General features: G+C 38.7%; 1 protein-coding gene across 1 annotated transcript in view; it reads right to left on the bottom strand.

The window, feature by feature from the left end:
- Positions 1-1,321: 1,321 nt before the first annotated feature.
- The window catches only part of LOC116175662, a 42,142-nt gene continuing 24,895 nt past the window's right edge, over positions 1,322-18,568 (bottom strand). Inside the window, exons 12-13 of the mRNA XM_031493894.1 lie at positions 13,630-13,775; positions 1,322-1,563 (exon numbers count right to left, since the gene is read on the bottom strand). Of these exons, the coding sequence (XP_031349754.1) occupies positions 1,322-1,563; positions 13,630-13,775 (388 nt within the window). The remainder of the gene's footprint in view (positions 1,564-13,629; positions 13,776-18,568) is intronic.

An 18,568-nucleotide genomic window follows, 5' to 3' on the forward strand; every position in this document is an offset into this window, starting at 1 on the left:
CGAACCTGAGGGGCTCGTGTGGTTTACCGATGGGTCCCTAACGGAAAAGGGAACGGGCATGGGTATACACGGTGACCGGCCGAGAGTAGGCATCAGCCTCTCCCTTGGCCAGCACAGTACTGTGTTTCAGGCAGAGGGGCTAGCCATCACGACCTGTGCGCAAGAAAACCTCCGTAGAGGTTATCGTAACCAGCATATATACATATGTAGTGATAGTCAGGCGGCGTTAAAGGCTCTGTCAGCTGACAGGGTCCGCTCGAGTACGATGCTTGACTGTAGGCGAACCCTAGATAGATTAGGTGAGTCTAATAGGGTAAGCTTGATATGGGTGCCGGGGCACTCTGGAATAGGGGGCAACGAAAGGGCGGACGAGTTGGCTCGCGAAGGCAGTAGTGGGGAGTTGGCTCGCGAAGGCAGTAGTGGGGTCCTTGTCGGGCCTGAGCCCACCCTTGGAATTGCTCCCTCAGTTGTCAGGGTCAGGATTAAGAACTGGGCGACCAGTCAATTCCAGGCTCAATGGCAACAGGCAGCTGGACTCAGACAGTCCAAGACCTTTTTAACAGGGCCTCTTGGCAAATCTGAGTCTTCTAAGCTTCTAAACCTAAACAGAAGTCAGATTAGGAAGATCGTCGGTGTCTTCACGGGACACTGGATGGTCAACTATCACCTGCACAATATTGGGCTTGTGGAAGACCCTGCGTGCAGGTTTTGTGGTGAGGTAGAGGAAACTACCGAGCATGTAGTCTGTTACTGTGACGCTCTGATCAGGGACAGACATAAACTCCTCGGTGACAGTTACTTGGAACCGAGGGAGGTGAGGAAACTAAGGCTAAATAGGGTCTTATCCTTCATTGAAGGGAAAGGGCTCTAAGCTTTGGTTGTTTAGAGAGGGGGTTAGCACAATGGGCCGTTGATGAGCCTAAGTGCTGCCTGTAAAGGCTCCCCTGATAGAATAGAATAGAATTAGAATTCCATGTTCCCGAAGGACGACGATCGGGCGGAAGCCACCACGACCATCTCGGTGGCTGCGGAAAGAAGCGACGCTGTCTTCATCCACAACGGAGTTTAAGCAGTGCGATCTCCTTTCGCCTGTCCTGTTATCGGCGCTGGCCCTTGCCGACGACGTCATCCTGTTTGAAGATCGAGATGTGGACATGACCGCAACGAAATTGATGATAAGTATCGAGTTTGGCGTCAATTGGGCACAGCGCACCTGATGTGGACATGACCGCAACGTTGGACGCGCCCCTGACCCAAGGGTTGAAGGTTAACCCGATCCACAACGGAGTTTAAGCAGTGCGATCTCCTTTCGCCTGTCCTGTTATCGGCGCTGGCCCTTGCCGACGACGTCATCCTGTTTGAAGATCGAGATGTGGACATGACCGCAACGAAATTGATGATAAGTATCGAGTTTGGCGTCAATTGGGCACAGCGCACCTGATGTGGACATGACCGCAACGTTGGACGCGCCCCTGACCCAAGGGTTGAAGGTTAACCCGAAAAAGTGCACGTCCATCAGCGCTGTGGCGTCCAGAGGGAGTCCGTGCTCCGATCCTAACCCATCTTCAACATCGACAGGCAGCCAATCCCTGTCGGTATTTTTAACACTTCTTTTTTTACGCAATCTGGAGAGAGCGCCGCTTCGCCCATAGCAAAAGTAAGCGATCCTACGCATCTATCTCATCCCCAGGATGGCGCAGAGTCCCGCTTCAATTGTCGGAAGCAGACCGTATGATCCGAAAGATCACGAAGAGGATCCACCTGAATCTCCACACGGGGAATCAGTGCCAGGGATGGAGGTTTGGGTTTGCCCGAACTACGACGCTTGATTCCTACCACTCCCTGTAAGTGATTCTCAACTTTGCGCCAATTTACTGTCATCTTGACTTTTTCCCTCTTGGGCATTAGACTTTGCTATGAAGACCGAAAAGCTCAAGGGAATGAAATCGTCCGGAAAGTCGTACACCACGCCATGCCAAGAGGATGGGTGGTAGAGATCGAGCCGCGTGTGTCCAGATCGTCAGCTGTTTAGCCTGGACCTAACGGTTCACCTTCCCAGCGAGTTAGTCATCTGCGACAAGGTGGCCGGGCACGCGGCTCAAAAATGCATCAAATTCACTTATATCGGGAAACGTTTTGACTTTTTCCTAACGAAATTGATGATAAGTATCGAGTTTGGCGTCAATTGGGCACAGCGCACGTGATCGGAGCGATTCCAGTATAACTCAATAGTATAAATCTGATCTCTTCCTAGCTAAGATGCGCTACGAACGAGCGGGTATAGTGAACTTCACAAAAAAATACCCTGATAATATTTTTAGGTTTGTAAGAAATAAGTTTGTGCTACTTATTAGCAAGAAAGACCTCTATTAGACCAAATCGAAGAACTGCAGAGCAGTAAGAGCACAAATATTTGTATGGTATGTAAAAACAACATAAAATATATGTTGCATTAAAATTTTTATACATGGTCATTGTATGCTCCTTTTATTCGTCCATCCGTCCGTATATTTCTTGTCCAAAATGAAGAGCTAGAAATCTATGTTGATATCAAGGAAAAGGTCGGATTCACCATATCAACCACGATGAAGACATCTTTTTTTGCATCAGATTTCTGTTCTGAACAATAAGTGTAAAGTGAAACCAATCACTTCTTAAATTGCCACAAGGCATTAATTTAAAGATCAAAACGCAAAGTTTTGATGGTTTTTTTTTTATAATTTTGACCCACCTGGAACGAAATTATTGTTGAGAATATTTGTACTTCTCTGGAAGCAGGATGCGAAACATGCTTCTGCTTCCTTGTATTATTTCAGACCACTACATTGTAACAAATTAGTTCGCTTCCAGTTTTGATGAGCGGAAAAAGTGCAAAAAAAGAATTGGCTCTTTTAAGATCGAAGCAAGGAATTACGACGCTAATGTCAGCACGGGATGCTGTAAATGAAATACACGCTCGGACATTAGCATAAACCGGTCGGATGTGTATGTGTGTATATATATTATTCAAGATCTAAAATTATACTACCGAAGAACAAAAACTTGTTCATGTTTAGCTGTTGGCTGTAAATAGATACAGTCGAGAGAACGCGCTCGTTGCACTCGCCAGGAAAAATTCTACATACATACATATGCAGCAAAACCTCCGAGTAACTATTTTAACCTCAATGGCTACCTGTTTACTATCAATTTTAGAACTCGTTCCGTAACGACGATTAGAGATATTATCGCTGGAATCACGCACGTAAACCATTCATTTTTCATATTCGCACGTTATCAAGAATCAACTGCGAACGACGATCTACCGTTGCTTCTGTTTTAAACACCCTGTATGTAGAAAACCGCCTTCGATCTTAAATTCAAACAATAAGCAGCATTAAGATATTTAAATGTCCAACTGTAACGGGATTAGATTTTCTTCCGGTACGAGCAAACACATGACATAATTAATGATCCTATAGTAAGCACACCGACATAGTTCTTTGGGGAGATGTTAAAGTAATCATATCACTTCCTTACCTAATGTGCTAGTTACTCTGACTCTCTCAGTGACTGTACACGGTGGTCCAGAGAGACTTTCTTATGGAAACACCCTTCATTTCAAGAGATAAAAAATTGACCTAGGTGTCTGAAGCTCAATTTTAAGGAGGACCTTAATCTCTATAGATTATAAAACGCCTGAGGTTGCAAAATCTACCAACTTAAATGAGCAAACCTCCAAAATCGTATGGGAGTCAAAAATAGATCAGCTCAAATGAACCCCATCCATTTAAACTGAAGATGCTCTGAAACCACATACTATACCTCATATCGACTCCCTGTCTCAATCCGATTGGGATTGGAAAACACCGTGCATTAAATAATAATTAATTTTCATTGATAAAAATAAATTACAATAGAAAAAATGAACACGACAGAGTTGATGAATTACACAATTGGATTCACGCTTGCTTCTTGAATAAGTCACGTCGCTAATTGAACGTATACGTACGTACGCACAATACAGTATTAATAATAATAACACGGTTCGCGAAACTATGCAGCTTAGTAACAAAAAGGAAACTGGCATGAGTGAATGCAATTACACAAATATGCACATTAATATACAATGATCTACGAGTCCGTATTAATTTTACGACAGGTTAAAATACTGTTAAATTCACTTTTATGTATATGTTAGTGTTGAGCGTAAATTGAAAAGTCAATGGACGAGTGAAGGTGAAGGAAATATGGATAAAGTGCAATTTATAACAAATACGTTTGCAAACAATCGAGCTGTGCGTTATGGCGGTGGTTTCCTGATTCTCGCACTGTAAATAAATATCTTTTATACATGTATTTACTGCGAAGGGAGAACTATGCGCATATATCATTGCAACAAGTCAATCATGCCATTCACGTGCAACCAGGAAGTAACTGAATCAACCGATTATTTAAATTAGCCATCCAAAAGGATCTTCTCAATTTGTCTCACGATCAACCTCTAAAAAATCAACATTAGCAATTCTGGCAGAAAATGACTGGTCCAAATATGCATTTTTCTCTTAGATTCGGTGTGAATTAGCAACAAATTGTTTGCGATTTGCCTCAAAATCCAATTGGGATGATACCAGCTAATCCCAATTAATTTGTCACAGCTCTGGCAGCTCTTGAATGTTGTTTTGGAGTTTTGGGCCATTTCCAAATAAGGCACCAAGTCGGTAAACAACGTAGAGAGCATGGGAGCTGCTTGGTCTTACAATCTTTCCACGATTACCATTCGTTACTTTTGAGATCGTGCACAACAGAAGGATCGGGTCGCGTTTACAGTAAGAGTCTCTAAAGTGATCACTTTAACGGCAAGGGTAGATAAAGTGAAACAACTGATTGCGAATTCTAATGACATTTGTCATTCTTGTTAAAAATGGGGCGCGAAGCAAGAAGTAAAATAAAATTCAGCACAGAAAACAATATTGTTTCCATGGAAACGACGGGAGAACCTGAACTTGATATTTTTTAAGTCACGAATTAGTGATTAAAGATGTCTGTTGTCGTTAATAAGGCCCCATTTTATAGGAATTAATTAAGTAAGAATAAAAAGGTGTTAGGGTATGAAGTTTTTTTTAATTCATTGCTTTTTAGGCTGCGGAAGCATTTACCGTACCGTACGTTCAGAGTAAAATTTTAATTTGGGTCGGTATCACAGTGTAGTTCAAGTATAATATAATTTTGTATTACATTTTCGTGTTACTAAAGAGTTGCTTTGAGGAGAATTAATCCGGGAAAGTTTTGGAGAAGAATTCTTTAAGTGAATATATCACTTATCACACCACAATAAAGAATTATTGTGCAATCGGACGAAATAGACACTATCGTGGAATACGCACGTCTCAGTATCATCAATTAAAACAACCGTGTATCAACCAACGACAAATTAATTAATCGCGGCAGAATGTTTCTTTTTCCTTACAATGAACTAATAAAAAAAAATTGCTTAACGTCGTTAGTGAACAAAAGGGAATTGAACTTTGTTTGTGTAATTCGTAATCATTTATTGATTTATTATCCCTCTCTTGTTCTGGACTCTCAACAGGCTTGCGCCCAATTACAGAGTGACCCGCATAAAGCTTTTTAGAGGTGCCTCTGCAGAAGGTCTTAAGTTGTTCTATACTACTCCGGTATTTACCTTACGAACTAAGAAAACTGCAGGAAAACCTAATTCGGAGTAACCGGTAGAATGCTCGGAACTGGTCTAAGGAAATTCCCATTTCTGTCACAGATGAAAAATTCTTACCTCAGCTCAGGTTTGAACACCCGACCTCCGGCTTTGTAGTCCAACGCTCTGCCATTGAACTACTTTTAGTGATCACTCTGTAGATCAGTGATTCCCAAATTGGGGGGCGCAAGGCACAGTAAAGAGGAACGCGAGATCCCTAAAGTACGAAAATGAAAAAAAGTCACCCTGTATAATAGATTGTAATTTTTTTTAATAAATACGAAAAATCAGTTTTTATTGTTAATGGAGGAAGGGAAGCGTGAGCAATTTTAGTTTTCAGAAAGGGGGCGCCATGGAAAGAAGTTTGAGAACCATTGCTGTAGATGGACACCCAGTATCTAGAAGCGTTTTAAGTTGGGCGCTTCGTTACGAAAAGTGTCGTACCGAAATTATTTATGATGGTTCTAGGAATTGAAGATAGAAAGTAAATGTATTTAATTAAATTACTCGAGTTGTGTTTCAGCCGCCGCTACCGTAAACAAAACCTGTAACTAATCCGCCATTTGCAACCGTTCCCGTCAAGATATTTTCAATTATTTTTGTTACGTCCGAAAGCTCTTGTCATTTAGAAGACCGAATTAATAGTTTAACTCCGTTAATTTAGATAATTTCGGTTCCCTATGTTAATTTAAAACGAGCATTAAAACTGCACGGTCATGCAGGTTTACGCCGTTATCGAGTTGATGAGCGACCTTTATGCCGACCTGTGAAATTCCAATTAACATTGAACCTTACTGGACTACCGACTTTAGAAATTTCAATCCGACCAATTAAGTAAGTGCAATTAACAGTAGGTAAATAAATGTGTTGCAGTAAACATTATCAGAATAAGTCGTGAGGGGCCTCAAAAGAAGTGCTTTTAATTAATTTAAATGGACTTCCGCAGCTGCACAGGTTTATTGCGTTCATTTAGCATTCACCAGTAGCCGCCCATCGTTCGCCCTTTAGAATTCCCGGGGCTGTCGATTACCGAGGCTTCCGAGACTTTTCCAAACCATTCCTTCCCCGGCCCTGACCTGGGCGGAAAGTTGCAGCATCCCGTGGTGGCGCCCCCGTTGACCGTTCCGCCGTTGTAACCGCTGCCGTAGAGTTTATTGAGTTAATTCTATTTTTTTTCCTTAATAACATTTTATTTTTATTAATTTTCCGTTTAATTTTAAAGCTCACGGGTTGCGTGGTACTGCACTCATGCACCGCATGGGTTGGGTTTGGTAGAATCACCATCTTGGAGAGGATGTTACACAGACGACCAGATGGCACACCACATACTATGTGAATGTCCCGCTTTAGCCCAACCGAGACGATCCATCTTGGGGGTATCCTGGCCGAACATGGCTACGATTAGAGCCGCCTCCCCTTCCATCATCCATAGGTTCATCTCGCCTGTTGGATGGCTTGAGTGATGTTGAAAAATCCATTACATACATCCAGAATCTGCCATCTTTAGCTTGGTTACTTCCCATAATTCCAGGATCAAAGTACCCTTCGACGGAAACCGGATTATATGGTTTCCTAATGGTTTTAAACTCGGTTTTAAATGTTCTAGGATATCCTTGTGAGGGAACTGTGTTCCTTCACGTTGTGGGTGCAGCGATATTGACGTTTGGTAAGCTGAAGTGTCGATTAAGGGGTGCCAATTTAACCTGTCTAGTAAAACCTAAAATCTGGGTGTTCCATCGAAAAAACTTACTTTAACCGTTAACATCTGCAATTTCTATTGATTTTGTTATAACGCCGATAAGATTATTATGGGAGCACCTAGTTCTTATTTTAAAAAAAGAGCCGAGACTGCAATAAAATGGAGTCCTTCAGTAAATTACAAGCTGTTAAACATTAATTGCATGTCCAAAGTAACAAATTTTGAGCGAGGTTCGAGTAAATGAAGTAATAAATTGCGCAATTAGACCATAAAGCGTGCAATTTAAATCCGGTGCATAGTATAAAATAAAACAAATATCATTAAAATTAGCGTTTAGCTTGTGAAATAGAAAGCAGAAAATGGCATTCTAATACTTCGCCAAATTAGAGGAGCTAAAAACTAGTTTAGTTTGTACAAAGCGGTTAATAAACCTACATTAAGACATACAAATTTGGCGCATTAAGCTAATGGTAACAACTGGTATCACACCCTGTCCGGCAAGGTGGACAACGCGATCTTACTCTTCATTTATTTAATTGTTCGTGAAATTACTGACCTGCCATTAGCCTTGCAATTCCAGCACACACTCGCATAAGATAATGTGCCGTAATTCCATAGCTGCCTCTTCTTTTGTTTATTTTCCTACATTTAACAGAATAATTACGTATAAATAGAAAAATTGTACTGGAATCTTCCAGTCTTTCATATTGGTTTTTGGCTTGCTTTTAAAGGTGACACTGAGAGCGTTATGATCATTGTCCAAACAATTGCGAATTCGACATTGGGAAGCGTTAATGCACAGAAGATGATGATGAAGGCAGCTGATTCGGTAAACAAATGGGTAAATGACATCACTTGAAGGCAAGCAATGAGAGAAAATTGCAGATAAATACATGTTGCGTTAATTGAATTTTGGTACGATGACCTTTATATAACAACACCAAGAGCTACAATGGCTAATTTATACCTTGTTTACAAAACTTCTTCGGGATGAAGTAAAAAAAAATTACGCCAGTCACGTAAAAATTCCATACGTTAATTAACGTGTTTTTTTGTGCGTTAGTTGTAATAGTCGCCAAATTACAGACGCCTTTGGTTTAAACAGTTTTTAATTCTGCTCAATTTTCAACCACCGTATCTGTAATCACTCACTTGCAGATTTGCTAATTTAATCAAGATGTCAAGTGAAAGCGAATTTTCTGGACGAAGAAAAATATGAATTGACAGATTGTACTTTTAAAGTCCGTATTTGGTCTTATTGTCTTCTTAGCCGAACTTTCCTCGAGTGAACCATGAAGAAGACATTTAAATCGGGGCATCTTAATCTGTATCTAGCGCATGTTTGACCGAAGAAATTATACTCTTTCTAGTCAAAGACTCGAACATGTTCCATTAAATTCACGAATCTTGACCTCCAGCGATATGACACCCTCCGTTAAATCCGCTTGCTCTATTTCTGAGTGTAGATGGAGAGCTTCTACTCAAATAGACGTGGAACTAACTGTCTTACATGAGTTGCTCAATTGCCTGTCTCTAAAGAAATGTTTTGGAGAACGCACTGCTTGGAATGTCTATATGGAAACACCCAGGAAAGATAAGGATATATTCAATGATATTTGATGCAAAGACCGTCAGCCGATAGTCTAAGTGTGATGTGTGCCAAATATATCCTTTTAAATCCCGAATATCGCAATACTAGTCGATTCGCAGTCAGAATATCGAGTTACGATCTACCAAATCGTGCTTATGGGGTGATATCAAACTGTTAATTTGACATACATGCATACCACGATACCTCGTGAACAGAATGTCCTTGGAACTAATGTTGATAATACAATAATAAGGCGGGAACACCCTCCTTACACCGACCATGGTGTAGAAAATTAATTCATGGAGCTACACTTTGGAACCTTTCCGTCGGATAATTTTTTCTTCTACTAATAGACGGTGAATGAAATTTTCTCGTGCGGTTACCTCCAATGATTATATAATTGCATTTATCACAATTTATGATTAACGAGTTTTATCAAGATTTAAATGTTATTTATGTTACTGCATAAAAAGCAGAAATTTTCCACAACAAGACACTTTACTTTTACGAATGCCTTTCCACTACGTGTGTTAACTATCAGTTCACCCTCGTTACGTACTCGAAATAGGAAGGTTTTAGTGTTACTGTAGCATACGCGTCAGAAACTCGCACTCCACGTGGACAATATTCCGTTTGTGTCAAACAATCACTACGAAACGTCACGTTTTAGCGATTTGTCCTCGACTGAATACCATTCTCTTAACTAACCACACCACACCACACCTTTTAGTGGCACTGGCACTTGCCAACAGAGAATCTTCGTATTAATAAACTTTTATCGACGCAATTTTGCTTCCGGTGGTTTTCACTCGTTTTTAATTATAAGATTTTTTTTGAGAACCCGTAAGAAATACTGTCCAAAAAAAAACAGTAACTTCCGCTATGGTAAAATCGGAACGAAATTCATTGCGCCAACCGAACGTAGGTTGCCTTTAAAATTTCTGTACCGAATTCCTCTAAAAAACTTTCCAGACTAGTCCCTTCCAATTAGGTGTTAAACTTGATCGAGCCGGTAAAAATTTGGGACTTACGTTCCCATTTTAAATTAGATAGTGAATTAGATTGGCATATCAGCTTCTTGAGCTAATTAAATATAGAGGCCAATAAAATAAATAACATTATTCTTAAAACAGAAGTCGCTATTCAAAGAGGGAATGCAAGTTGTATTATGGGAACTTTCAACAACTCTTTCAAGCTAGAAGACATTTTTTACGTCCGTGAAGTTGGCACCGCCCATTGTTCATATTAATATTATTTGTATGCACATCGTTTGTTTATCGTTTGTTTACGTTTGTTTAACTATTTTCAGCGTTTGTTTACATTTCCGTATGTCTTTTTTAAAAATTCAAAATGGGCGAGCTAACTTCACGGTGGCTCACCCAAAATCATAATGTTGTTAAGTTTGCAAGGCATTTGTTTATCGTCTGTGGGCGCGTAAACTTTACTGTCATTATATTATTTTTCATCACGATATGCATCTTTTTAAAAAATGTTAAATGGAAAATTAACTTTATGGTGGTGCAGCGACAATTCGCTTATGAACTCTACAATTGTAGCAGTAGCATGCATGCGGTGATTAGGTAAACGTAAAAGGCTCTAATAAATTAGTCACTGTTCTTCAAACAATTCTCTAATTTTCATATTAAAATGTACGATGGTACTTAGAACTGCCTACCGTTTTAATACAATGCGATAAAAAATGAGTTGCTGTCGAGTCACCTTTGGAATTTTTGTTTACATGGGAAATTGTACCACAGATTTAAATAGTAATAGTAATAGTAATAGTTTTTTCCGCTCCCGAACGGTTTTTCCGTTCTCAAAAGTTTTTTTCTGCTCCCGAGCGCTTTTTCCGCTCTTGAGCTTTTTTTCCGCTCACGAGCACTTTTCCCAAGCGCTCGAGCACTTTTAGGAGTGTTCGGAACTCGCAAGCGATCTCGCGTTGAAATTATGGATTCTACAGGCCACGTTCTATAAGAACTTTTTTTTCCGGGTCGATCTGAGACAAATTTTTTTTCTGACCTCAAAAAAAAGCAGTGTATAACCTTCCTTTTTTACCAAAAATCGACCACACCAAAATTTCTCGGGAAAACACTTTTTCTTATTAATTTTGGTGCGTAGAATCCAAAACAATTCGTACTTTTTCGATCAGACTTATCAATCAAAAGTTATACACTAGAAACCAATTTCGAAAGAAAATTCAAAGGGCTGTTACTTTTGAACTAGTAGGCCAATCTTGGAACTGTTTGAAATTATGGATTCTACAGGCCACATTCTATAAGAAAATTTCTTTTCCGGGTCGATCTGAGACAATTTTTTTTTCGGGCCTCAAAAAAAGGCAGTGTATAACCTTCCTTTTTTACCAAAAATCGACTACACCAAAATTTCTCGGGAAAACACTTTTTCTTATTAATTTTGGTGCGTAGAATCCAAAACAATTCGTACTTTTTCGATCAGACTTCTCAATCAAAAGTTATAGACTAGAAACCAATTTCGAAAGAAAATTCAAAGGGCTGTAACTTTTGAACTAGTAGCCCAATCTTGGAACTGTTTGAAATTATGGATTCTACAGGCCACATTCTATAAGAAAATTTTTTTCCCGGGTCGATCTGAGCCAATTTTTTTTTCGGGCCTCAAAAAAAGGCAGTGTATAACCTTCCTTTTTTACCAAAAATCGACTACACCAAAATTTCTCGGGAAAACACTTTTTCTTATTAATTTTTGTGCGTAGAATCCAAAACAATTCGTACTTTTTCGATCAGACTTCTCAATCAAAAGTTATAGACTAGAAACCAATTTCGAAAGAAAATTCAAAGGGCTGTAACTTTTGAACTAGTAGCCCGATCTAGGAACTGTTTGAAATTATGGATTCTACAGGCCACATTCTATAAGAAAATTCTGGGCCGATCTGAGCTTTTTTCATACAATTAGAACGCGCGTCGCTCGAGCGGTTTTTTAGAACACTCGATCCATGATGAGTTGCTGTTGAGTCTCCTTTGGAAGTTCAAGTTAAGTACAATCACAGATTTAAATATACTATTTAAATCTGTGGTACAATTTCCTACGTAAACAAAAATTCCACTTCACGGACGTGACATTTTTTATTTACTCTACTAGTGTTAAAATTATTTGTGAAATGTGTTTTAAATTAAAATAAATAAAAGTAGTTTTATAATAGCAATCAAAATACAATGCGATTAAAAATGAGTTGCTGTCGAGTCACCTTTGGAATTTTTGTTTACATGAGAAATGGTACTTAACTTGAACTTCCAAAGGCGACTCGACAGTAGCTCGTTTTTGATCGCCCGTTATATAAATGTGACAACGGAAGTGTCATTCATGACACACACGTCTATGGTTTTGAAAATTGCAGAATAAATTGAAGATGTCATACTTTATGCCCAACTCTCAGATCTGACATGCAAAAAAGGCTCATAGGATACAAATTGATTTGGTGTATAAAAACAAATTCACTTACCTTGTACAACTTTTGGCGCTTTCACTTACCCGTCATCGTCGTCGTTGTCCTAATTGTTGTAACTGCCACGGGGGCGCTCGGGTTCGATTCCCGGTCAGTGCAACATTTTTAAATTTAGCATTTGTACATTTCGCCAGACTAATGCTGATCGTTTACATAGGAAGTCACACAGGCCTGTAGGGGTTTTTTTTATTAAGGGGAAAGGTATTTCCACATTATGTGGAGTCAGTATTTTCGACGCAAAGCCGAAAATTTTAAATATCACACGAATATTAAATCTGACTTTGAACCTAAAATTTCGAACTCAAAACATCTCGACATTTTACCACAGGATTTTAATGTGCCCCTTTCAGGTCTTCATAAAATTTAAATAAATTTTAAAATGTCGACCAAGGACCCGCGAAAGTATTTTCAGACAGTCATGTCAAAGCGCGAGGGGGGGGGGGCACCCTACCAAAGTTATTGAAAGCAACTTACCTTCAGGTACATACTAGAACAATCTTCCCCGAGATTAACGCAAAAAGTTACTCACCTCAAACCAGGCCTAATACAAAAAATTTAAAAAAAAATAGAGCTTTTAAAACATTCAGGTTCCTTAATGGCTAGAGATTGCCAGAACAATCTTAAACAAGTATTTTGTCAATTTCATTTTGTAATCCAGCGAAATAAATAATTACCATATTATTTAATCTGACGACATAATTATGTGGTACGCTTAGACGGCACCTTTCCCACCCCTTTACATTAGTGTGTATAATTTATTGTGTAGTACTGATAAATAATTATTTTCAAGCAGTATACAAAATAGCGAGTGATACCAACCGTTTAAAAAACCATTACAAAATAACAGCGCATGTTATTGAACACTAAAACCGCACGTTATCTAACGAGTAAAGGCCGCGGCAAGTATTCCGAGAGGGAAAAAAATGCTAAACGCAAAATTTATGGCATAAGCACATAATAAATTGCGTTTTCTTTTCGTTTTAACATATTGTAGCAGATCCCACCCAGCAAGCGCAAGTCAGAATCAAAAAGGGCCCTCATAAAAATTAATACATTCGATCATTACTAAGTCGTAATATATTATCCTCGGGGCTTCATCTCGACTAATATGGTATATACGGCGACCATTTTAATGTCGCGAATAGAATTTTCAAAAATCCACTTACCCTTTAACTGCGTACTGTCAATCGCGAACATATTCAGTGCGAGAAGTTGTAAAAAACGATTACAGTTGAGGGGCATGGGAGAATGTTGCAAAAGTGCGCGAAATTCCTTAAGCATCTGAAGTGCGGCCTCTTGAAATGTTTCCATGCTGAAATATATGGGTATAAATTAATAAAAGTGACCTGAATTACATATACGCGTAATTATCTATTGTCTCGGTTTTGACGATAGATACCCAAAAAATTGATCGACGCAAAATATGATAGTGGGTCAACTTCATTTAAATTATAATAACGGTGTCGGCAATCAAAAGTAGCGGTTTCTTCTTCATGGGTATTACACTACTATGATGGGACCAATTATAGATTCTTACTAATGATTAAATTGATTCTCTTGCCGGGAATTTTGAAAAACAATGACCTTAATCGGCAATTACACATACCGACATTATTGCTGAATGGGGTGCCTATTCTATGAAGTTCTTCTAAAAATAGTAATAAGCGTTTAATATTTATGTGTGAATGTTGCAACTTTTCTGGGAATTTCAATATGCAATAAACGTGGTAAGAGATGGAAATGAATAAATGGCGGAATAAGCGATTGAAACCACTTTACACGCATGACATGTTTTACCATTACTATCCTAGAAAGCAATAAGCTTCCTTGAAATATCTGCCTTTATTCGCAACTATATTTTCTCGCGACTTTGTGGTTTGCTAACAGATTGCTGTTTTGATAGATTGATTTACCCATATAAGCGTACTTATATACGACGCGACGTGATATATTACAAATAAAACTAAATTTAACGCGATTTGTTAATAAATCAAGATCGTACTGCATAAAACCACACTCTTTACGACGTTGTTCTGCACACAGTGTTCATTAGGCATCTATGAAGAACGGCTAAGTCTACAATTTAGACTGTAACTGTTGCCATCAACAATGAAACTGGACATTGAGTTGGGACCATACATCGCGAGATAAAACCTCACTTGGCACAGAGATCGACGGTTCTCTCCATATCGGGCAAACGTGCAAAATCGTTACTAGACCAAAATTCAAATAAGAATCAATCGAAGGAATGGAATGGGGAAACCTTGCCCTTTATTTTGCTGCACTTAAATTAAAACAGTACAATCAAAATGTGAGATCGAAAGGACTTCAGCCAGAGCCTACTTCTCTGCTTCGGCGCATTTTGGTGTGGTAGATCAGTATTCTATTAGCCAGTTTTGATTCCACCATCAGCCAGATCTTGTCCGAGGTTACCACATTTACCATTTTGGTGGATTTCGCTAAAAATCCTCCACAAAATAGCTCGAACTTTTAGTGGCGACCGACACGAGAAAGAGGCCGCGATTATAGCTTTAAGAAACTTTAAACCGTCTGGTTAACTTCGCCCTTAGAAAAAGAAACAAAGGATAACTGAAAAATCACCACGCTCGGTGATGGCGCCCAGATGTCGCCAATCCCACACATGTAGTCCCGTCCCTAAAGTTGTTAATTGCACGACCCGGTAGGTACACGTACACTCTTCGACTTTCTATCAGCACTCTTCTACGGGCCCTCATTTGCTACCAACCAGCCAGCCGGCCAAAGTGACATGAAAAGCTACAGTCTTAGTTCACTTATGCTCGTAAAATGGCCATTCTTCCCCCCACTTACCTCTACTCTAATTTTCTGAGATCCCCATGCTTTACGTAGGATGAAACTTTACGAAGTTTAAGTATGACTACGTTTAAAAGACAAGTAAAGTTCCTTTTGTTAGATGATCAACTCTCTATTGTGGCTTAAGGGGCTTCTGTATTGAACATACATTTTTGGTTTAGGAAGTTCTGAGGAGTGATTTGCGTGTGAGTGTTAATGTATTTGTCCATATACCATGTTTAGTTCAAGTTCATATCTCATGATGTAGGGCCACATGGAAGAGCAGTGTATATCGCACTGAATGTGGTCCTTTTTCCAATCTGAATGTACTTTTTCTTTTTCCTTTTGTTCTATATGATGTTCATTGGAAATAAACATTATTATTATTATGTACAGGGTGATTCACCTATTGCGCGGAGTACTATTATGGTCCTTAAGAAAGATTTGTCGAGATTGTGCTTTTGTATGATAACATGGTAGAATATGCTGTATATTTTAAAAATCTTTTAAATTATACAGGCTGCAATCCCAAAGTACGGTGTCAAAAAGCAACATTTTTTTTAAATAAAAGGGGTAAGTATTTAAGTAAACCGCAGGCCTTCTTAGTATAGTTACTATTGAGGGGATTTCAGAACCGACAGGGCATGCGAATAAGAATTATTCCCTCTGTTTCGGTAGAAAGCGACTCAGTAAGTTTCGGGAATGGTTTTTCTCGAGGTTTTTCTAAACCCCTCTGTTCGAAAATGTTGTCTATCCGAAAGAAAGCCTCGTAAAGAGCTTTAAATAGTCTTGATTGAGGTCCCTTGATTTTCTTGTTTAGTTAAAGACCATATTTATGATTGTATTTTAATTGTAAATGATATGCACTGGGCTATGGAACTCAGTCCTAGAATAGCGTTTTTGCATCCTACCCCCCCCCCCCCCTCCTCCCCGTACTTTTTTATGTTTATTATGACTATACAAGACTATTGTATTTTCTCACTCAAATGTGATAATTCTTCATGACTCTCGAGTTGTATGATATGCTGTTCTTTCGGAGTACACCTTCAAAAAAACCTACGTTCTAAATGTCAAGTCTCTTGTCGACTGAATAACATAAAATCCCGCCTTTTCCCGTTCCCGTGGGAATTCCTGAGAATACTTTACTATCTCAGAAACCATTCCCAAATGTTTCATCGTAATCGGATGAACGTTTTAAGCATAAGAGGCAGACATACAGACAAACATTCATTTTTATTTATATAGATAATAGCAGACCCGACGAGCTCGCCTATCCTGACGAACCACGTACATATGGCTACATTAACATTACCTAACATTTCCATATAATGCCAGTAGAGTATTTGAATAACATTCTTTGAATTTTCGTTTCAGGAAATGTTATAAATTCACACTGTGCACATTTTAAAAACTCGAAAGTATTGTGAGATTACACATTCGTAATTAACTTTGCTTTGTACTGATGCCAGCATGAAGAAGGCTACAGAGGGCTATGCGCAGATGGCTCATTTACCACCTGCAGAAGGAGCCAACCGGCTCCGTGGCGCACTAATTACGCACATTTAAATCCTTTGAAGACTTGTGTCTTAAGAGATGTCATTTCAGAATATGTATATTGAAGATTTGTTGCAAAATTGCAATGTGTACACTTTGAAGGATTGCATAGTTTTAAGCGGCACACTGTGCACACTTTAAATATTTGGAAGTATTACGAGTTAACAGATGTCTACTTAAATTTGACTTCTATAGTTCGCTGGATAATCACACCGTACACATTTTAAATCCTTTGAAGACTTATCAAAAGATGGCGTTGCCGAATATGACTTTTTTGCAAAATTGCAATGTGTACACTTTAAATCTTTTGAACTATTTTTAAGCGGCAAGCGTTTATTGGTCATTATTACACACTACGTGAAATCGCAAATAGCCTATACCTATACCTTTTATACGAGTATATATAAAGATTAATCAATTCATTTTCCACTGTACTATAACATTGTATTGAATATCTCTCAACGATATCTTGTAGGGCTCAAAAAGTGGCAAGTTTTTTTTTTAATTTTTTGTACTCTGTTCAAATAACATCAGAAAAAATAAAAACAAATCAGCAAATTTTAGTAAATTTGGTATATCTTCGAAAGTACTCAGAATTTTCTGGTTTTCTTTGAAGCATGATCGGTGTCTAACATTATCTTTACGTACACATGTAACACAAAAAATTGGTATAAGTATTTGAAGAAAAATGCAAACGTGAAAGTTTCTTTTCGTAGCAATGCCTTCTTTAAAACTTTATTGGAGCCCGTAAAAAAATGAATAAAAGGCATCTTTAATTCACAGGTTACCGAAAACCTCGCAGTTTCGCATCAGGAATTCTTGTACCAACAATGTCAAAAAAAGTAAATAATATCGTTCTACGTGGAGAGCTTTTGACAACAATACTGACGCATTGAGATAAATTAACCATTAAGCTGTTGTACAGTTGTACGTATAAAGAATGTAACTCTTCAGCGCGAACCAACTACGCTTCTAGTGGACACTTTAAAAGTCGAAATGTTTTCATAAATCACCAATAACAATCGGCACTCAGAAAAGGAGTGGTCCTCCAAGTCCAACAAAATTCTCACCTCTGCGTAGTATTCGTGCTACCAACGCTGGGTCATAAGTTTCCTTGAATTAGTGAGTTAGGTCATTTCAGTCAGTCGGCCACCCGGCGCGCAAGGTTAACAGACAAATAAACCCAAAAAGCAAATGAAAAAAAAATGGAAATTGAGTCGTCGATAACCGTTGTAAATCACGTAAAACGAATTGTAAATAAAATTAATTCAACAAATGTCACTGAATAACAACAATAAATTTGAATAAATGTTTATGGGTCACTTGTGCAATGCGGACTAATTTCAAAGTTCAATGGCAGAATGCTAACACCCCGATGGAAACACCCCTGTTGAACTCTTAGCATAGTTCAAGTGAGGATTTGGCACAAATAATGTGGTGCGTGATGCTCCTAATCGTTAATTAGACAAAAAGAAAACAATGCGAGATTACGCAAACGGTTAGCTTAATAATAACTAATTACGTACCTAACCAATTAAGCATAATACCTATTGGTACAAAATAAGAGATCTCACATGAAGATACACATATACAGTTAGACCATAGAAGTCTATGTAAAGCTACAATGACAACGATCCAGCATCCGAAGATCATTCATGAGGTAACAATAATGGAGTGTCTTGCATAATCTACTCAGACAATGTCGATCGGATTAACTTAGCAAATACGATAATTCAGTGG

The sequence above is a fragment of the Photinus pyralis genome, unplaced genomic scaffold (assembly GCF_008802855.1).
Source record: "Photinus pyralis isolate 1611_PpyrPB1 unplaced genomic scaffold, Ppyr1.3 Ppyr1.4_LG7, whole genome shotgun sequence".
NCBI classification, from domain to species: Eukaryota; Metazoa; Arthropoda; class Insecta; order Coleoptera; family Lampyridae; genus Photinus; species Photinus pyralis.